The sequence below is a fragment of the Balaenoptera acutorostrata genome, chromosome 2 (assembly GCF_949987535.1).
Source record: "Balaenoptera acutorostrata chromosome 2, mBalAcu1.1, whole genome shotgun sequence".
NCBI lineage: Eukaryota > Metazoa > Chordata > Mammalia > Artiodactyla > Balaenopteridae > Balaenoptera > Balaenoptera acutorostrata.
Genome location: NC_080065.1, coordinates 119198806 through 119218343, shown reverse-complemented (window position 1 = coordinate 119218343; position 19538 = coordinate 119198806). Strand labels below are relative to the sequence as shown.

At 53.6% G+C, this 19538-nt stretch overlaps 1 protein-coding gene across 1 annotated transcript in view; it reads left to right on the top strand.

Annotated features, from left to right (window-relative positions):
* FSTL4 (follistatin like 4) overlaps positions 1-19538 on the top strand; it is a 442827-nt gene that overhangs the window by 290483 nt on the left and 132806 nt on the right. Inside the window, exons 5-6 of the mRNA XM_057541639.1 lie at positions 5772-5965; positions 9450-9573. Of these exons, the coding sequence (XP_057397622.1) occupies positions 5772-5965; positions 9450-9573 (318 nt within the window). The remainder of the gene's footprint in view (positions 1-5771; positions 5966-9449; positions 9574-19538) is intronic.

The window sequence follows — 19538 nt, the reverse complement described above, 5'->3', positions numbered from 1 at the left end:
CGGAGTGGAAGGACTGTGGCTGGAATGGGAGAACATTAGAATCTTCCAAGAGGGACAATTATTGAGGGAACTAGATTAATGAGGTGTCATAACAACTTAGCCAGATCTGCGGCTGACCTTTCTCGTGGAGAACGGGCTTGATAAATGTAGTTCATTACCAAGTTCTGACATGAAAATAGGATCACACTCTGGGCTCCTCAGCAGGCTGATCAATATTTTATCTGCCAAAACAGGCCCGGTCTGTGAGCAGGAGGGGCCCCGCGCACACATGCTGGCAGGAAGCCCGAGGCCAGTGCTGGGGGCTGGCCGAGAAGGGCCAGCGCTGCGGCACAGGGGGCACCCCAGCCAGCGGAGGATGGCTGGGCCCTTCCAAGGGCCTGTTGGGGCTTCTCATCACTGCCAGGCTGGCCGGGACACAAGCCTCCCTCCCTGAAAGGCCCTAGAGCAGAAATGTTCATGGGGATGGGAAGGGAGGGAAGAAGTCTTCACTGATTTTGTGGCCACCTGTGCCAGGCGCTAGGCATCAGTGAAGGGGACAAAGACAAATGCACCAGGCCCCAGCTCACATAGGGCATTGAGCCCATTTCGTGCAGAGAAATGGAGAGGAGAGGAGAAAGCACGCAAGAAGGCACCCAGTAGGCCAACATCGGCTGCAATCAGGCACAGTGAGCTTATGGGTCTGGAGGGGTCTTCCCTGGGACTCTCCAAGCCTCACTAAAAGGCTTTGACCTAGCCTAAGTCACCAGAGAGACCCCAAAATCCCCGTATTATAATGACACAAATTTTTCTTTTCCTTGAAGACACCAAGACACAGAGGAAACACTTAAATGACTTTCCAAGCATGTACAAATTATGTTAGTCTGCCTACTCATGAAGCAGGTCCCCTAAGGTCCCAGCTGGGCAGCTCCAGGTGAGCTCATTCAAGGCACAGACCTCAACATCATATACAAACATCCTCCTCTCCAGAGTCCTCTCTGGAAGTCCCACCCGCCCTGGATCAATAGCGAGGAAGTTGACCATACTGCAGGCTAGGTCACAGAGGCCCAGGCTCAGGGCTCCCAGGACAGGCTGGGCATGGCCATTCTCACCATCATCACGGTCAGCCCCCGCGGGGGCACCAGGGAGGGGTGTTGTGGTCCCCAGGCCTCTGCTGTATCCCCTCCAGGGACCTTCCCTTCAAAGGGACGGGGTCCGTCCCTGGGACCCAGGCCCACCCCAGACATGTGGGGCACAGAGAATTATGAAGCTGGGGGTGCTAGTTTAGATTGGGTGATGTTTCTGCAGTGGCCAATATACAGTGAAGAGTAAGCCGGGCAGAGGTTTGGGTAAAGAACATTGGAGGAATATTCCATTGTATGTATGTACCACATCTTTATCCATTCGTCTGTCAATGGGCACTTAGGTTGCTTCCATGTCCTGGCTATAGTGCTGCAGTGAACATTGGGGTGCATGTGTCTTTTTGAATTATAGTTTTCTCAGGGTATATGCCCAGTAGTGGGATTGCTGGGTCATATAGTAATTCTATATTTCGTCTTTTAAGGAACCTCCATACTGTTCTCCATAGTGGCTGTATCAATTTACATTCTCACCAACAGTGCAAGGGGGTTCCCTTTTCTCCACACCCTCTCCAGCATTTATTGTTTGTAGATTTTCTGAGACATGGATGGACCTAGAGACTCATACAGAGTGAAGTAAGTCAGAAAGAGAAAAACAAATATCGTATATTCACGCATACATGTGGAACCTAGAAAAATGGTACAGATGAACCAGTTTGCAGGGCAGAAATAGAGACACAGATGTAGAGAACAAACGTATGGACACCAAGGGGGGAAAGTGGCAGGGTGGCGGGGGCGATGGTAGGATGAATTGGGAGATTGGGATTGACATGTATACACTGATGTGTATAAAATAGATAACTAAAAAAACCTGCTGTATAAAGAAAAATAAAAGAACATTGGAGGGAGCAGTAAACACCAACCCCAAGCAGCACATTTGTGTGGCAGGTGCTATTAAGATTGTTTCTCCCTCCACACCCCTACCTCTTCAAGTCCCCGTTTGACTTGCCGGGTGGGCGGGCAGCAATGGCCCGCATGATACTGAGAAAGACCCAAACCTGGGGTATTGAAGCTCTTGCCCAAACTAAGTAAGGGAAGAGGAAGATCTGAAAACAGAGGCTCTGTGGGCCGGGCCTCGGGCCCCGTGCAATACACAAGGCCAGCCAGGGCTCCACTAGTTTGGCTCACAGTCAGGGTCACCTGTGCGGAGGGCCAGGCTTCACCTCTGGCCAGCCTCTAGGAAGGGGATTATGCATAACTTATTTTCTTTCTTTATACTCATCTGCACTTTCCAAGTGTTTTGTTGTTGTTGTTTTGATGGACATGTGTTTCTTTTACAATAAGACGAAGGTTTAAAGCTGGCAGCAGGGTGGGAACCTTTAGCTAAAGACCAGGTCTGGCAGATTCACAGACGCCCGCGCTCCACCTTGGTGAGCTGTCCTGTCTGACCCCACAGTGTGACCGGGGGGGCTGTGAATGAAAGAAATAAACCTGGGACTTGGTAAACTCATCCTGGAAACCAAAAGGGAAGGCTTTTGAGAGGGCAGTCCTTGCTGGAGATGAAGCGTCGGAAGTCTTGAAAGAGGTTGAATTTGGGAATCTAAAGTGACACTGTTAGGGGGTCTTTCCTCTGATGCTCACGGTCCCCCAGAGCTATAGGGATATTAGAGGAGCTCAGGAACATTGGTCCAATGATTGAATTATTCCAGGTTGAAACCCATGTAAAGTGCAACTGCTCCTGGGATAAAGGATTTCAAATCGTCTTCCAGGAGCAGCACAATTTATCTCAGGACCCCCATGCCCAGCAGCAGCCAGGCACAGTGAGGCCCTCAGTAAAGGCAAGGAGGACACGGGAAGTTTGGCAAAGTGTGATCTGCAGGGCTTGGCATCCTACGCCAGCTCCACACTTCCCTCCAGCCTCGTCTGTGCCCCCATCCCTGCCTCACTCCGGTTCAGCCACACCAGCTTCCTCTGGGCTCCGGACACACTGTGCCGCCAGCTCCTGCACCTGCAGTCCCTGTGACCTGGCATTCCCTTCCCTCTGCCTCCTTTGCCCACAGATCCCTCATCCTGCAGGTCCCGTCCTTAGGGAGACTCCCTTCACCCCGGCCTCGTTAGCTCTCCCTCCATGGGCACCCTTGATGCCCAGGATGGGAAGCTCCATTGTATCCTCAAAGTGCCGCCCAGCATCGGGCACAGAGTTTGTGAGTAAATGCTGGTAAAAGGATGGGAAGGGCATGGCTGGCATGAGTCCTAGCAGGAGGCCAGACCAGGGGCTCAGGGAGCTGGCCCTGGAGACTGGGGGCAACCACCTCTTTCCCCCAAGTTGATTTCTAGACATGTACATACCTTCCTGACCAGGAGTCATGTGCTGGGCAGCTGCCAGGGTGGAGAAGCCACTGTGAACTCACAGTGAACCGTAGAGATGTGATAAGAGGGGAAGAACCTGGGGAGGTTGCTGTAGCCCACCTGACAGAACCCACCTTGAAGGTTTCCCTGGCCGGCCAGAGTGGGAGGTGCTGTCTAGCTTCGGACCCCTGGCCTAGGGCAGCAGGCAGCTCAGAGGAGATCTGTGCCCCACCAGGGTCTGTGAGGAAGATTGGAGGGTTGGGAGGACCTGCAAGGATGCGACATCTCTGCCCATCTGACCTGGCCTGGCCCATCCTTCAGGTGGCCCTGCTGTAGTGTGTTTCTTTAGCAGACTAACTGTACGCTAGCATTTCTGAGTCGAGCCTCCTATCAACCCCATATCCATCTGCTGTGTACACTAGCTTCCCAGCATCTGGGCATGAATGCCTGTCCCCAGAAAAGCCTGACAGGCCCTCCGGTGCAGGTCCCTGCAGATCCCCCCACAGAGACTTCCACTGCCGTCTCCACCAAAGCATCTCTCTCCACTCAGATACCGCATCCAGCTTCCATCCATTTGCCGGAACTAGTTTCACCCTCCTGGAGGCTGGAGGCCAGGATTTGGGCAAAGCTCTTCCTCTACTTTCCCCAGACTGACCTTTGTCCAGGCTCAGGAAGCAGAGCCCAGCAGGCCGCCACGTCTTCCCCTGGGCGGGAGTGTGTGGTCATGGGATGCGGCCACAATTTTCAACGCCATACAGACTTGAGAATCGGGTTTGCCAACCAGGGGCCCTACGAGCTCCCAGGAATGGATACCCTACAAGGCCAAAGAGGGGTGGGTAAGCTGTTCTTGTCAGAGCATAGAAACTCCCAGAGAGCAAATAGATTTGATTATATTGAACACAGCAATTGATTTTTTTCTAAATAAACATGCAGGAGGAGATGGTAACAGGCGTCTGTTTCTGGCAAGAATCAATTGACGCCAAATTGGAAGAAAATCTAGAAACACAAACAAGCACAAGAGAAAGTGATTGGACCGTCCAGGCTTGTCTAGGGAGGCAGGGAGAGAAACAGACAGACTTCCCCACCAGCACTCTCCCCACCAAGCAGCTCCCCTGTTTGTTGCTCTTCAGCAAATGCAGTTCCAATAATGACAAGGGGGAGAGTAGCTATCATTTTATGAGCCCTTACTAGGTGCCAAGCCACTGCTGTGCCTTTTATGTGTGTATCTTATTTAACCCTCCTAACAGCCCTATGTGGGAGGCACTGCTCTCCCCACTTCACAGATGAAATCACTGAGGCACCTTGTGCAAGGTACACACTCAGGCAGCCACAGAGCTGGGACTCAAACCCGGTGGACTCCAGATCCAGTGCTCTCCAGCACCCCTGAGCTAGGACCTGGTGCCCTAAACTGGCCTTGGAATTAAGAGGAAGAGCCCCAGGCCCCAGACACTCCCTTCCCAGCAGGGCAGTGGCTTCAACCTGGACTGGATGAGGCAGAGCCACACCCATGCTCCAGGGCTCAGCAGAGCCAGGTGCTGGAGTACAGATTCTACCCCGGGAGGTGGGGCAGTGGGGCCAGAGAGGCTCTCCCGCTCACTCGCTGACAGCCCGGCAGCCTCCACTCACGGTGCAGCCCTGTGCGGGGAGCACCCTCATGGCCTGTTGCCAGCGAGGTAAACTATGTCATGTCACAGTGCATCACAGGCCTCATTTGCCAGAACACCGTGTGGTTCGGATGCTGTGGGCCAAGCATGGCCATGATAAAAGGCCTAAGAGCAACGGGCTGTGCGCTTTGCTTTTAATTTTGTAAAAGCTGCCTTTTGTTTCTTGGTCGTAGGCTTGTGTACTCATGTTCGTTTTGAAGTAATCCAGCTCTGGGAGTGTACCTAATTAACTTAAGCAGAGCGTATTAGTTCTGTTAACTGGAACTCGCTAATCTATGAGGCCAAGGATTCCAAAGCAGCCTTTAAGGTAGGATTAAGGCAAAGATGAGCTATTACAAAATGGAATCGGGACGGCTTTCCTAAAGCCGCTGTGGGGCTGCGCTGGGACTTCCCCTGGACGAATCTCCCCATTCCGTCTGGCAGTCACTCTGTGTCTGGCTGTAGTAGGTGCTCAATAAACATTTGCGAGATGAACAAGCAGGCTCCTTCCAGCGTTTGCATCACGTGTAGCATGTATCCAGTGCTCAATAAATATTTATGGGACGGACTGGTGGACAGACGGACGAATAGGTCTCATGTACTCCGGTAACACCCTGCACTGCACATAGTGAATGCCCAGTAACTGCCGATGGGTGGGGTGCATGGGGGTCTTCTCGAGACCAGGGGAGGAGTCTGGCTGCAATAACCCCGTCTTCTCTTCCAGGTGACCCGTGCACCATGGCCGACTACGCCCGCCTGAAGAAGGCCCTTCTGGCGCTGCAGACCCGCCTGCAGTCACTCCATGAAGGGGACAGCAGACAAGACCCTGCTTCCCAGAAGCGGCTCCTGGTGGAATCTCTGTTTAAGGACTTGGATGTAGACGGGGATGGCCACCTCAGCCGCTCTGAACTGACCCAGGTGGGTACGGCATTCAGTGAAATTGCATTACGGAGGAATCCAGTTTTCCATTCCGCATGTGCAGGAAGAGAACCGGGAGATCCACGTGGGGAGAGGCATTTGTAACCGTCTCTGTAATGGGATGCCGAGGAGGCCTTGCTCCTGCAAGAGAAAGCCATCTCCCGGGAGTCGGAGAGCTTGTGTTTAACACCTCTTGAGAATATCTGACAAACAGAACAATGTCAGTGTCTCCTTCCCACCAGCCACCTTCAGCCAATATTTACAAACAAGCTCTGAGGCCCTCTCAGCTAGCTGGTGAAACACACACTGCACACCGGCTGGGCTCTGAGGTTTTCATTAGGAAATAAGTCTTTTCTTCCTGAGTCCTTTGCTTTCCTCAGCAGGAAGGTTCAAAGGAAGCAGGTTTGGTTCCCCCCAGACACTTTTGGAGTTGTAACCTGGGTGTCCCCACGTCCTCTCCACTAGGACCTCGCCCTTTGCGGTATCCAGGAATCAGTAGCCCGCACCCCAGCCTGCTGGCTTGCAGGAAGCCCTGTGGCCACCCGCAAACACTGCTCTTCCCTTTGAGAAAACACTTGGACGGGGCCTCCCTCCCAGACACAGCACACGTGTCCCTTTGCCCAGCTACAAGGTGGCACAAGGGCCTGGAGCATCTGCAGCAAAAAGAAGCGAGGAAGGAGCAACCTAGGGCACCAGGCAGGCCAGCTGCAGGGTGGGCCTGTTGGGTGCTGGTGGCAGAAAGGCAGGCTGGGTGGGCCCGAGGGCCTGAGGTCCTGCTCCTACTCTGCTGGTTTACCTCTGAGGGCCTGGGGCCCTGGAGCCACACCAGGGGCAAAGATATGGAGGGAGGACGAGGTCAGGAAGGGTGGGAGGGCCTAGCCGCTCTGCCCCAGAGACCACGGGGTGCCCCCCACCAGAGGACAGGTAATAGGATGAGTCCCCACCTTTGATGCTTCTTTAAAGAAATCCTTCACAAGGCACAGCAATGACCTCATCAAAGCTGTGACCAGGTCACCAGGAAGGCCCAGGCTAGGGAGGGTCCTGACACTTACGGAGCACCCGCTGTGGGCTCGGCGCTAAGCAAGGCCCTTTACTTGTGATGCACCCAACACAGATGTGTTCCTCACTCGGAGGGAGAATAGCTACGAGCACAGACTTCACGGTCAGACTGCCTGAGTTCACGTCCAGCTCCAGCATTTACAGGGACCTAGTGGGTCTAGGCAGACAACTTCACCTCTCTGTGCCCTCGTTTCTTGTCTGTGACTGTCGCAGGGTCATCGGGAGGGTTAGATGAGCTAAGACATGTGAAGTTCTCAGCCTAGCGCCCGGCACGCGGCACATTCTCAGTAAGTGACAGCCGTCAGCATCACTTCGTCATCATCACCTTTATTGTTGGTATTATTTCCTCCTTAAACCTTTCAGCCACCCTTTGCTGTGTGGTAGGTGCTAGTGTTATCCTCACTTCCCAAGTATTTTTAGATGAGGAAGCAGCTCCAAGAAATCAAGAGACTTGCCTGCAGAGTGTGTACTACCTAGAACATGGTGAACTAAGACGAAAGCCGGGGGCCAGGGGGTGATGGGGGGGGTGGTGAATGGACCTGCTCTCCTCACGGTACAGGGGGCTCCCTGGGAGGAGGGCTCCCACCACAGGCTCCACCTGATGCTCTCCAAGTCTGTGGGGATGACAGGTGCCCATAAAATCTGAGTACAGAGCAGTTATCCAGATGCTTCCCCACGCAGGGTCCCCTTCTCAAGTCCAGCCAGTCCAGAGCCTGCTTCCAGGGAGTGTGTTGGGAAACACAGATCCTAAGGCGTTTGCAGACCGCCCCCCCCCCAACTCACCCACACCTGGCAGCATGCGCAAGTCCATCCACGGCCCGCACCCCGGGAGGCCTCCCAGGCACATGCCAGCCTGCATGTCACCACTTCCAGCAACACTCAGCCCCCAGCTATGGCTAAGAGCCCAAGCGGCGGGGCCAGGGACCCACAGGTGACCCACGCCGCTCTGGGGAGACCCCAGGTCCTGTTAGTTACGGTTACCTGTGAGAAGAGCCATCTGGCGATTCGATTCCCCGCAATACAGGCTGTGCGGGGAGCCCGGAGGGCAGGCGTTTTCTCCTTATTTAACAGAGGCAGCTGTGGGCTCTCGGTGCCCCAGGCCAATGTGGCTCCCGGTAGCTGCCAGGTAAACGGAACCTTCCTGGGCGCATTGCTCTAACCTGGCAGAGACATGCCCCGAGGCACCTGAAGCCATTAACAAGCATGGTAATTGGACTATGATTTCCTCTTTAAAATTTAATGTGTTTAAAGTCCATTTCATAAATCTGCCGAGCAGGGGTCAGCTAAAATGGGACTTTCCTTGACACTGAATCAGAGGCATCAGGGAAAAACTTGTCAGTCCTATGAAAAGTTAATCAATTTCCAATACAGAAATAGGCAAAGGGAAATTTCCATCTTTGGATGATTTCGGGCGTTACGGTTGATCGCCCTTTTATCGAACACTCTTACTTGCTGGGTGAAGGGTCATTTTTTTAACATTATCACATTAAATTGCCTTTAACATAGCAGGCCCAGCTGAGACTGTTAAATAAAGAGGAAATGCCTCTGTTCCCCTCTCCCCGCAAAAATAAAATCATTTTCTTTCTTCTGAGATTTCCTTCTGAGCATTTTCCTTGCAAGACTCTAGTTCCAGACACACATGCCAAAACGCGACTGGTCACGCTGGGGAGACCTCTGCGCTGTGGCCCAGGCCACATCCAGAGAGGAGTTCACAGGGGCCCCCCCGTGGTCCCCGCGACAGAATCCTAAGGGTAGTGGTTTGTGTTCCTGGCACGACAGGGCAGGCAGAGACGGGGGCCCAAGCCTGTGTCGGTAGAATGGCAGTTTCCCCTTCCCGGGGGGAGTGCTGTGGCTAGGACGTGCTGCCCTGAGATTGGAGTGGGCTGGTGGAGGCGGGGAGGGGAACACTGATGGAGCAGTGACCTTCCAGCTCTACATAGCTGGGAGCCACTGAGTTCGGCCACTGTTTGCTGGGCTTATTTGATCAGGCCCCTTCTCTTCCCTGTTTCCCCATCTACAACGTGAAGGGGTAGATCAGGTGACCACAGGATCCTTCCCACCTCAGACTGTCTGGGGTCTGTTTGCCCAGGCAGGGAGAAGACAGACCTGAATGCTAATCCCGAGTCGGCCCCAATCACTGGGTGACCTTGGGAAAGTCCCTTCCCTCTCTGAGCCTCAGTTTTCTCATGTATAAAATGAGAGGATCAAACAAGACAATACCAAAGAGATCTGGGTGCTCCTCATGGCCCACCGAGCTGTCGCTGGAGTCCACACACACACACACACACACACACACACACACACACACACACACAGCCAGGCCGGTGAGCGCAGCCCCACGCACTTGGCCTGAGCCATTTTCCAGCAGTGTGCACAGCTCTGAACTCACTCCCGGTTCTAGCCTCGCTCCCTTTCTCACCCGCAGCACGTGCTGAAGGAGCAGGCCCTGGAAGAGGACTTCCTGGGGTGCTCACCAGGCGACCTCCTCCGATTTGATGACTACAACAAAGACGGCCTCCTGACCCTCCATGAGTTCTACACAGCCTTCCGTAAGTCAGGCCCCAGTCGGGGCTCGCAGTGGGCAAACAGACATTCCTGCACCAAGATGGTGTCAGGGGCCTGGAGTCTGTCCTTGGTTGTTTCCAAGATTGGCTTCTTCTATAGGTGAAAGCAGTTGAATTTGTTTTGCAACAAGCCTGAGGTTTAAGGGAAGAGTGAGGAGGGGAGGGGTTGGGGGGGACTCGCTCTGCTCCTTTTGGATAAAGTTTCTTTGCGCTGTTGCTATTGTTTGGGGGAGCCGGGGACGTGAGCACGGTTGGGAGGGCACTGCCTCACATCGCTAGGGGATTCTGTGACTGCACGTGGTGGGAGCAGATGTTAGGGTTCTCCCCAGGCGGCGGCCTGGCCCCGTCAGGGAACCCTGCCTGGGGGTAAATCCTGCAGGAGGGCGCTGGAGGCGTGGCCAGGCAGGAGAGGGAGCAGTCACTGTGAAGGATGATGAAGAACAAGGGTCCTGGCTAATGAGAGGCAGGGGAATCCCTGGAGAAGAAGAGACAGGGGGTGCTCTACCTGAAAACGGCGGAGGTGCCCGGAGTGGACCCTCTGTGCGGTCGCTGGTACATATGGCAAGTGGGTAGGGCAGCTGAAGGACGCAGGTCTTCTCCCTGAGGCGCTCCCCCAAGACATGACCTCACGCCAACCATAGCTGGGGCTGGAACAGGGCTTCCAAGAGATGCGACATGCAGGAAGGAGCCCCAGGTAACTCCAGACAAGCTCACTAGGAGAGGAGAGGGAAGGGTGATGCGGGGGCCCTAACTCGAGGCAAGAGGGGACATTCTTGGCCCCAAAGAGGTGAAGCCCCTTTATGACAGACAGCATTCAGGCTCTGCTTAAAGCAGGTAATGTGTGTGCCCTGTGTGAGGCGCCCTTGGACGTGACCTGCAAGCTCACAGCTCCTACCTGCAGGCCCTGGAACTGGGGAAGCAGGGATGAGATCCCCAGGGTGCCCTGAGTACTCTGAGCCACAGGTCCTGGCATCCTCGGCCCCGGCCCCAGCCTGTACCTGGAGTTCCACCTTCCAGGAAGGTATTCCTGCTTCGTGTCAACAGCTCCGTGTGCTATTGTTATTCCAAACATTCACAAGGCCTGAGAATCCTTGTGATTTGTTGGCAAGAAGAGCTCTTGTGGCAGATAGAAGAGGTACTCATGTGACCTAAGAGAAGAAAAATGAGTGTGATTCTTCCCTGTGGGAAATGTCCATGAGCTTGTTGCAGGCGGTGCCTTTCCAGTCCACGACGTCCCTGTTACCAAGGCCCAAAGTCCAACCACCAGTTCCTGGGCTCTGCTTAATATACGGTGACTAGGTGTGGGTCCCCAGCCTCCTCCTTCCTGCCCACGGTTAAAACCCATATCTACATCTGGTGGTTCATAATACGGTGTGAATGACTGTAGGCTCAATCTGCTGTGGGAGGGATTTGCTTTGTGGATTGAGGAGCTTATTCCATGAAATAAATCTCTAAACTTTAGAATGTATGGAAGTATCAGCAACTCCAGAGACCTAACTCATGAGACGATTCTTAGATTTTCAGGACTTTTGCAAGGCAAACAGTGAAAATGGCTGGTAGCTTTAAATCAGCCATAGTAGGAGTGTTTACAACACAGAAATCCGCACTACACAAGTGCTACAGAAGGGCGAGGGCGCTCTTCTCCCTCTGGAGAGCCCATTGTTAGGCACTGACCTGCACACGCTGGACGAGACCCTCCCTCCGCTCCTGTCCTCAGCATCACCTCCCGCAAGCTCCTCTCCATCCAGCTTCCCCAAACGGAGCCCTCTTGATGATGCTATTCCCACAGGACATGAACAAAAAGAGAGTAGATGTCGGGGCAGATGACAGGGTGAGCCGCCCTCCACATCAGGGAAGCAGCGGCATGCTCTCTGGGGGCAGCTCTGAGGTGCTTTGTGCCCTCAAGCCCCTCTGGAAAAGGAACTGTAATGAAAAAGATCAGTGCCTTTTAAGAGCTGGGGGCCAAGGCTGGACTTCAAGGACTTGGGGGATACACTGAGCATCGCACTCAGACGTCCCACGATGGCATCATTAGGCAGAGAATGGCACTGCTTAGGCACCGTCCTGGTACCAGGTACCACAGAAGCCTCTAGCGCGTGAGCCCGCTCCGTGGGAATTGGTCTGGGACCAAATAGGAGCTAATGGCTCTACTTTCAAGGAAATGGCAGCATCCCTGTTACCCCTGATGAAAGAGAAGCCCTCCCTGGCCTCCCTAGTGAAGGTCATTAGGAGCAGGGGCTGCCCGTGGAAAAGGAGGGAAGTCCTTGCTTCACCTCCTGCCATATGTCCCATGCACAGCAATGTGCTGTCTGTTTCCCTCATTCCTGGATTATTATTTGAAAAGCTTTATAATCACCGTTTTTAAAGCAAATTAGATTCTGCTGTCACCTTGGACTTGTTTTGAACCTGGCAGCTAAACCATTCATCACAGCCCAACCCAAATAATAGATATGCAATAAAACGTAAACTCGCAGCCATTAAGGAAGCTTCGGCATGAGTTAACCTTGCCATAGAGGCCCCACACTCGGCCACTCGGAGCACACAGGATCAATGGTCTTTCAAAGTCACAAGAACTCTAAATTCCCATTGCTCTGGGAATGGATTTATGGTTCAGTGAATGTTAAATAGGAAATTGAAATGAGACATATAGGTACAACTTATTAACCAGAAATCAATGGGCATTAAAGAAATCTCCCTAAAACTCAGAAAGTAATATCTGAAACATTTCAGCAACAACATCTTGGGTTTAATTTTCAAAACTGCAGCTGACAGGCTGGCAAAAGTTGAGGCTTTAAAATTGTATTTTTTAGTCTCTATTTTGCCAGGATCCTTGGGTACCAGGCAGGGCAGGGTCTGTGGGGTGACTCCTGGCACAGACTCGGCTGCTCTATTAAAGGATGGGTCTAGGGGACTTTTCCCTGGAGAAGTGGGTTGTATTTATGAGTTTTTGGTGTTGCGGGTGGATCTCCTAAATCTCGTCTTCTCATGCAGCTGGCGTAGTCCGGGCTGGGCTGGTGTTTGCCATTGTCTATGGATGGCTGAGGGCAATGCCAGGAATCCTAGGGCTGGTGGCTGCCGCGCTCAGTTGAGCCGGTTCGTGATGGGGCTGCACCTTCCTCCTGGCTTTGCAGAACAGGTGACCCTCCCCCTGAGGAGGGCAGAGGACAGATCCCTTAGCCGTGGAAGTCAGGTCAGCCTCTTTCTGTCAGAAGGTGGGAAGGCTGCAAATCACCCGTCTCTGTACAGTGATGGCAGTGGAATAGGAGGGTGGCCTCCCTCTCTTCCTCTATTTATCACCCAAACATTCTCTTCAGGTTGCTTTTGGCTTTCCAAATCACAGGCTGATCTCGGAACTAAAGACATAGTGTCCCCTCAGCACGTGTCCCCCACCCTTCCTCCCTGTCCCTAACAAGCCCCAGAACCTCCCGTCCCTGCTATGAGGCAGAGACCCAGCCCCCAGGGTTGCTGGTAAGCGTGGTGCATGCCAGCCTGTCTGTTCATCTCGATAAAGAAATCTAAAAGTTGCTCACTTAAAAATCTTTCTCATAATGCATGTTTTTGCACTTTTCTGAATGCTTGGGTTGGGATCATGGGAAAAAACGTGTTGCTTTAAACGAGGATTTTTCTCTCACTTTGAATTCGTTACAAGTTCCTTCTGCTTTTTAGAAAGATACTTGTCCTTTTCATTAATCCTATGAGAGCAATGCACTGCATGCAAAGGAAGGGTTTGCGCAGCTCGCGGTGCAGGATCAAGGGCTTCCCGTGTTAACGTCCCGGGCTCACAGGTGCACAGTGTCCAGGAGGAGTACCCGTGTCAGGGGGACCGCAGGGAGCTGATTGTGTGAGAGTCAGGTGCCCTCTCTCAGCTCCAGGCAAGCAGGAAGGAAAACAGTGATTTAATCTGATTACTGCAATACCTCTGTATCCAGGGCAACTCTGTGAAACAGAGGAGGTGGTCACTTGGCGAATTTCCAGCTGTTTTTCTGCCCTTGTTTCTGCGTAATGAAAGGATGGTTACGGCTTCACCTCGTACATCATTATCCTCTGGAATGAATAATGCCCGCCCAGGCCAGACGCCGTGCCAGACACATTATCTTAGTCAGCCCTCACAGCCACCCTGTGATGGTAAAACAACGGCAGCCATCCCTCCCCCAAATCTATCCGGCTCTTTATCCATGTAGCATGAGTTCAGACAGGAAATTCAGCTGGTAAGAATACCACTTTATCCTACTCTGTTCATTTCCTTAGTTTGGGATAGTGAATAGCAAAATTTCAGATAGCATGGGGTTTATCAAAAATTTTATCTGAGTCTATTTGGCTCTTGAGTTTGGAGAGCAGGAGTACCCTGCACGCTGGTGTTGGTGTTGGCGGATGCTAAGACCATCAGTGTGATGACTGCCCAACCCCAACATGTGTGATGCCTCATGCAGGACTTGCAAATCAAGGGGCAAAAGAACGGATTCACTGCTCTTGGTCCCTCATTTGCTCAAGGGCATAAAACAGCTAAATTGGAGTGGCCACTGGAGGAACTGGAAACTGGTATCAGAAGGTGCTTTCAGTCTCACCACCCCCTGCCAAGGACTTTCTCCTCACCTCCAGTAGAGAGAGGGGCTCCAAAAAAGTTTCCATGTGAGCTTCAGTGCCCCTGAAGCCAATGTCAGTGTGCCATCTGAATGCTTCTTTGCTTGTTAATATTGCTTTAGTTAGTAATGAGCTCTTACTACTTGAGTCGTATAAAATGATACCTAACATTTATCATGTGTCAGCACTGTGATTATGTCCCAATTTTACAGATGAAAAAACTGAAACTCAGAGAAGTTAAGTAGCTAACCCAAAGTCACACAGCCAGCAGATAGAAGAACCCAAATGCCTGGTTCCAGAAACATTTCATGCATTTAAACACAGGTTGCAACTCATCAGGATTCTCCATTAAGGAGAATCTCACTGTCCCCACCGTGGGTTTCCCTGAATTTCAAGTCCCAGCTCAATGGTCTCGTCCTCCAGGAAGTCTTCCTTAATTTCTCTCCTCTACCAAGCCCCACACGCTTTCCTCTGTGTGCCAGGAGCCCTGGGTTCATCTCTACATGGTAATAAGACTGTGGCCTGGTGGTTGAGTGTGGACTGAGTCAGACCTTGTTCAAATCCTTGTTCTTCGACTTACTAGCTGTGTGACCTTGGACAGGTCTTTACCAGAGGTTAAGCTGAGCTTCAAGCGCCTTAACTATAAAATGGGTATACTAACCACCGCATAGTGTTACTCAGCACTAAATGAGATAATACGTGTAAAGTGATTAGAATGGTACCTTGTATATGACAAGTGCTAAGTAATCATTAGCCAGGTAGGTCAATGACGGAGGTGATGATGGTGATGATGAAGATTTCCGTGTGTTCCCAGCCTCTGTCACTCTGTGCCACACTGTTGTCATCTGGCCCGTATTAGTCCATAGGCTCCATGAGGCCAGGGACTGTTTTGCTCACCATGTGCTCATGGCAAGCAGAGGCATCCGAGCACAGTGTCACCAAGGGTCACGGAGGGCCTTAGCATGTCTCCAGGGGTGCAGAGGAAGCAGCTTGCTGGGGCCTCACAGGTGGGATCACTGGTGGGGGAGCACCAGCCAGGCCAGACCAGGCCAGAGGGCACCTCCGCGGACACCCCTGATCTGCTGGATGAGTGACTGGGGTGTGAGGTGAGCCCCTGATGCCCACATGGGCCTAATGCTCCCTTAATGAAGACAAAAGCTGCTTGTCCCATAAAGCTCTCATCCTGCTCCCAGGGCCGCTGACTGGCCGTTCAGCCTCCTCGGGACACGTGTTCTGTTAGTCTGTTAGGTCACCTGCCCGCTGCTTAATTACCCCCACTCCCAACAACTATGTGTGCAGACAAGGGATCATGCTCAGAGCTGCTCCTCAGCCCATAGCCACATGCCCAGTAGAGGCAGCAGACCCTGGCTGTGAGCGGTCCAGGCTCAGCCCCATGGCTCCTGCCCCGCTCCCACACCAGGAGGTCAGCTTTGCCATCTTGGTGCAAATCTGTGCAGGAAAGGCCATTGGCAGCCCGTGATGGGGTGTGGGGGAGGGGTGGTGTTCAATGAGTGCCTTACCCCCATGGGGAGCCAGGGTGGTAAAATGGGGCCCCCCACGCATGTATCAGGGCTCTGGGGTGAAAGAGTGTCGCCCGGCATCACACCATGGAGGGCTCAGTTCTGAGCCAGAACTGCTGCTCACCAGCCACCTTGCCCTCTGCTAGTTTCTCCTTGGAATTTTCAAACCCAGACGGCCTCTTTTCCATCTCCAGTGGTTTGCTGCTAACAGCTGCACTCTTGGTCCCACTTTCTAGCGTTGTCTGGAGCTGAGTTTTCAAGCACTTTCCATTTTTAAAGATCCCAGCTGGAGGCTGTCAATGGCCTCAGTGCAGAGCAATTGAATAGTAGAAAATGAACTTGTTACAGGTTGTTACTGAAAATCTATTATATACAAATTGCAAAGAAAACTCATTAAAATATGATGCTTTGGTGATTTTTTTTAAAAACCCTCCTCTTCGAGGGAGAGGCAGGGGCAGGGTAGCTGGATACCTTCCTTGTTTCTCCCTGATCCGAGGTAAGAACTCCCGGTGGGACTCCAGGCCAGGCTGTGGATCTTACGCTCATGTGCCACCCAGCCAGCCTGACTTGAAGTTTCGCATAGAACAGAAATGTTAGTAAATACTCAGAAATGGCTGCAGAGGAAACAAAAAATTTCATTACAAAGATATAAAAGGAGAACAATTTAAATGTCAACTTTTTACCAGGATAGTACCTTATCGTCCTCATAAATTTCACTGTTTTTGCAAAACTTCTGTGAGGACTTCAAGGACCTAAACGTGCAGCTAAGCACTGAAGGTCACATTACTGATTTCCAAGCTTGCTCCCTGGGATTAAGGTGCTGGGAAGGCTTGGGATGTGAGTGGGTGAGCTGTCCAGAGCCCAGATCTCCGAGGGGCTCCTCAGATGCCGAGGCTGCGTCTCAGGCTCCAGGCGAGAGCCCAGAAAGCAAGGCAGGGTGCCCCCCAGCTCGCTGCCTCCTCGTCCTACCGGCAACACCCGCGTGCCAGTGTGCATGTGGCCTGGGGGTGGTGTGGGCGCTGTGGCACCTGAGACCCCCGTGGTCTGAGGCGTGGAGAAGCCCTGCCTGCTATGTGCCTGAGGGGTGAGTCTTCCCAGGGCTGTGCGCCCCTGGGGAGGATACTTGGAGCATAAATCACTGTCCTGTGCCTTGTGGTCTTTCCTTCGTCTCTAGCCACCTCCTTTCAGGCTCTGTGACAGCACCCCGCAAGACCTCCCCGGCCACTACCACTCTGCAGGCCCAGCTTGTGGGCCAGGCAAGGAACAGAGTGCTGGGGAGCGACGGGGTGAGGGCTCTGCTTACATGGGCACAGCAACCAACAGGGTGGGCAGCATATGGGCCACTCCTGGGGCTGGAGGCACTCGCAGGCCCCAGCACCAGGGTGGCCCTTAGCAGGAGTGGCTGGAGAGCCAGGCTCTGGGTGCAGACCGGACCTGGATAGGCGGAGGGAGTTGTCTTCTCCTGGGAGAGGAGAAGGGAAGGGCAAGGAACGCCCAAGCTGCTGCTGCCTGCCTGAAACAGGTATTCGGGCGGCACGTGAGGGGCTGGTCGGAGACCCTGGTGACCCATCCAGGTGTCCTCTGCACCGGCCACACCTGCTGGCTCTCAGGTCCTTACCTTATGGTGACTAGTACTCAGCAACTCTCCAGCCCCGAAGGCTGAGGGTGCCTCCCACTGGCCCAGGGCCCAGCCCCTCCCCAGGCCCTCCTGCTGGGCCTGGGACTGAGGGGAGGGAAGATGGTAGGTGGTGGATGTATGGGCGGAGCCCACGTGACCAAGAGTACCTGAACACAGGAAACAGCAGAAGGGACGAAGCAGAAGCAAACCCAGGAGGCAAGAGGGCGAAGGAAGGTAGGGACTGCGTCTGAGAGCAGGCAAGGTTGTTATTGCCTGAGTCATTTTATTCCAGCTGGAGGACAAGGGAGCAGGAGAGAGAGACAGAAGCCTAGAGCTTTCCACAAGGTGGCTATTCAGCCTGGTATATAGTAGGTGCTTGATAAAAACTTGTTGAAAGGTTTAACGACCACGATGGATTTTTCTAAATCTCAGCAAAGCAAAAAGGTTCAAGGCAGTTGTAGTGGTTCCCAGAAAGAATGCAGAACAGTCAGGCAGTTCTCTGGTGGTGGAGGTCATCCTACTGCCCATGCGTGGCACTGGCCGGCGTCAGCTGCCCACCATTGTTCCTCAGGGATGTCAGGTTATCTGGATCACTGGGTTGGCAGAGAGGTGCCCTCTGCCGAGACAGCTCCCACCCCTGCTGTACTTCACTCACCCCTCTCCTGGTGGGACTTGTTTTTCCCCAAAAGCTGGCCCTCTGAGGGAGAGCGCAAAGCCACCTGTAGATCCCCTTATAACTACGGCATCTGACAAGTCCTTACCAAATGCCGCCTGGAGGCGCCAGGCTGGACGCTGTAAGGAGGAGGCCCCAGGCCAGGGAGGGGACTGGGATTCAAATACCCTTCACAGTAAAATGGGGACTTGGGAGGCGTCCCCACTGATGGAGGAGAACATGTTCCGATTCTGGGTAGGAGGCAAGCTACTCACGGCCGTGTGCTCCAAGCCCCGAGTTCCTGCCTCAGCTCACACAGGATTTGGTGGGGTTCTGAGGGCCTCAGACCTTTGCCTCCACTTCTGTACTCTGCTGTTGTTCTTGGACCCGTGGGATCCAGGCTGGGCCTAGGACAAACAATGTGCATTACCCGTCTGTTGAACTGCGGGAGGACTCAGCAGAGGTCCAGGCAGGAAAGCAGTTTCATTCTCCTCTGTGCAGACTTTCCAGTGAATCCTGAGGCTTCTTCTGCCTGTGGGCTGAGGGGCAGGATGAGCTGAGGACCCCTGACCGGCTGCACCACCAGCACTAAGTGGCCTTCTGGTGCTCTTTAAACATGGGGCTACTTGGCAGTGGTTTTCCATTTCGGGCTTTGGCCAGGATTCCAAGTCCCCTGGCGCGGTCCCGTTCCTGGATCCTCCACAGTACGGTCTGCCCAGGGGAGGTGGGAGGGAGGCTGTGCGTGAGCCGCCCCAGGCACCCGTGAGCTGAGCCTTGGAGAGTCGTTCTGCTCCAGACGGCATGGGCATTTGTCTTCAGGCGCTTCAGGCACAACTGTTGGTACACTTGTCAGGACTGCAGATCGAATCCAGGTGGGAGTAGAAATGGGGCCCGAAGGACTCTGCCTTCCACAGGTGGCGGGAGGGGCAGTGAGATGGGCGGGCGGCCCCTCTGAGGGCCTCCTCCGGTTCGCTCATCTTCCCAAATGCTCTCGAGCCTCTCCAGACACAGCCCCACTGGTGAGGCGCTGACGGCTCTCCAGAGCACACAACGCCGCGTGCCAGACGCCACACCCGCGCCCGGCAAGGCCTCCCTCCCGACCCCGAGTTCTGAGGATAAGGAAACTGAGGCCGGGGGTGCTGGGGACCTGTGAGGTGCCCACAGCTGCTAATACAGACGCCAACACAAAGCCAGGTCTGCAGAGTCACACCTGCGCACTTAGGCACTGGCTACACACCCTGCTCTAGACGGGACCCTTTGGAGTTTCCAGTTCTTCCCCCAGAGGCCAAGATCCAGAAAGATCCCCACAATCTGTGACTCTGGGATGGGGCAGAGGGAGGGGTCAGTGAGGCCAAATCCTCGCTGAGGACCATTCACCACATGCTGCTGCAGAACAGCGCCCCTCACTGTGTGCTCTTTCTGGATCCCGAAGTCCGTGTGCTGCAGGTGCTTTCAGACACGTTTACCAGGTCCCCTTCCAATGACACCATGGAAAGAGCCCCTTAGGACCGGAGGGCTTCAGCCCAGGGGAAGGTGGGGCCCCAGGGAGCAGGCCTGTCACTCAGAACAGGCGTCCCCA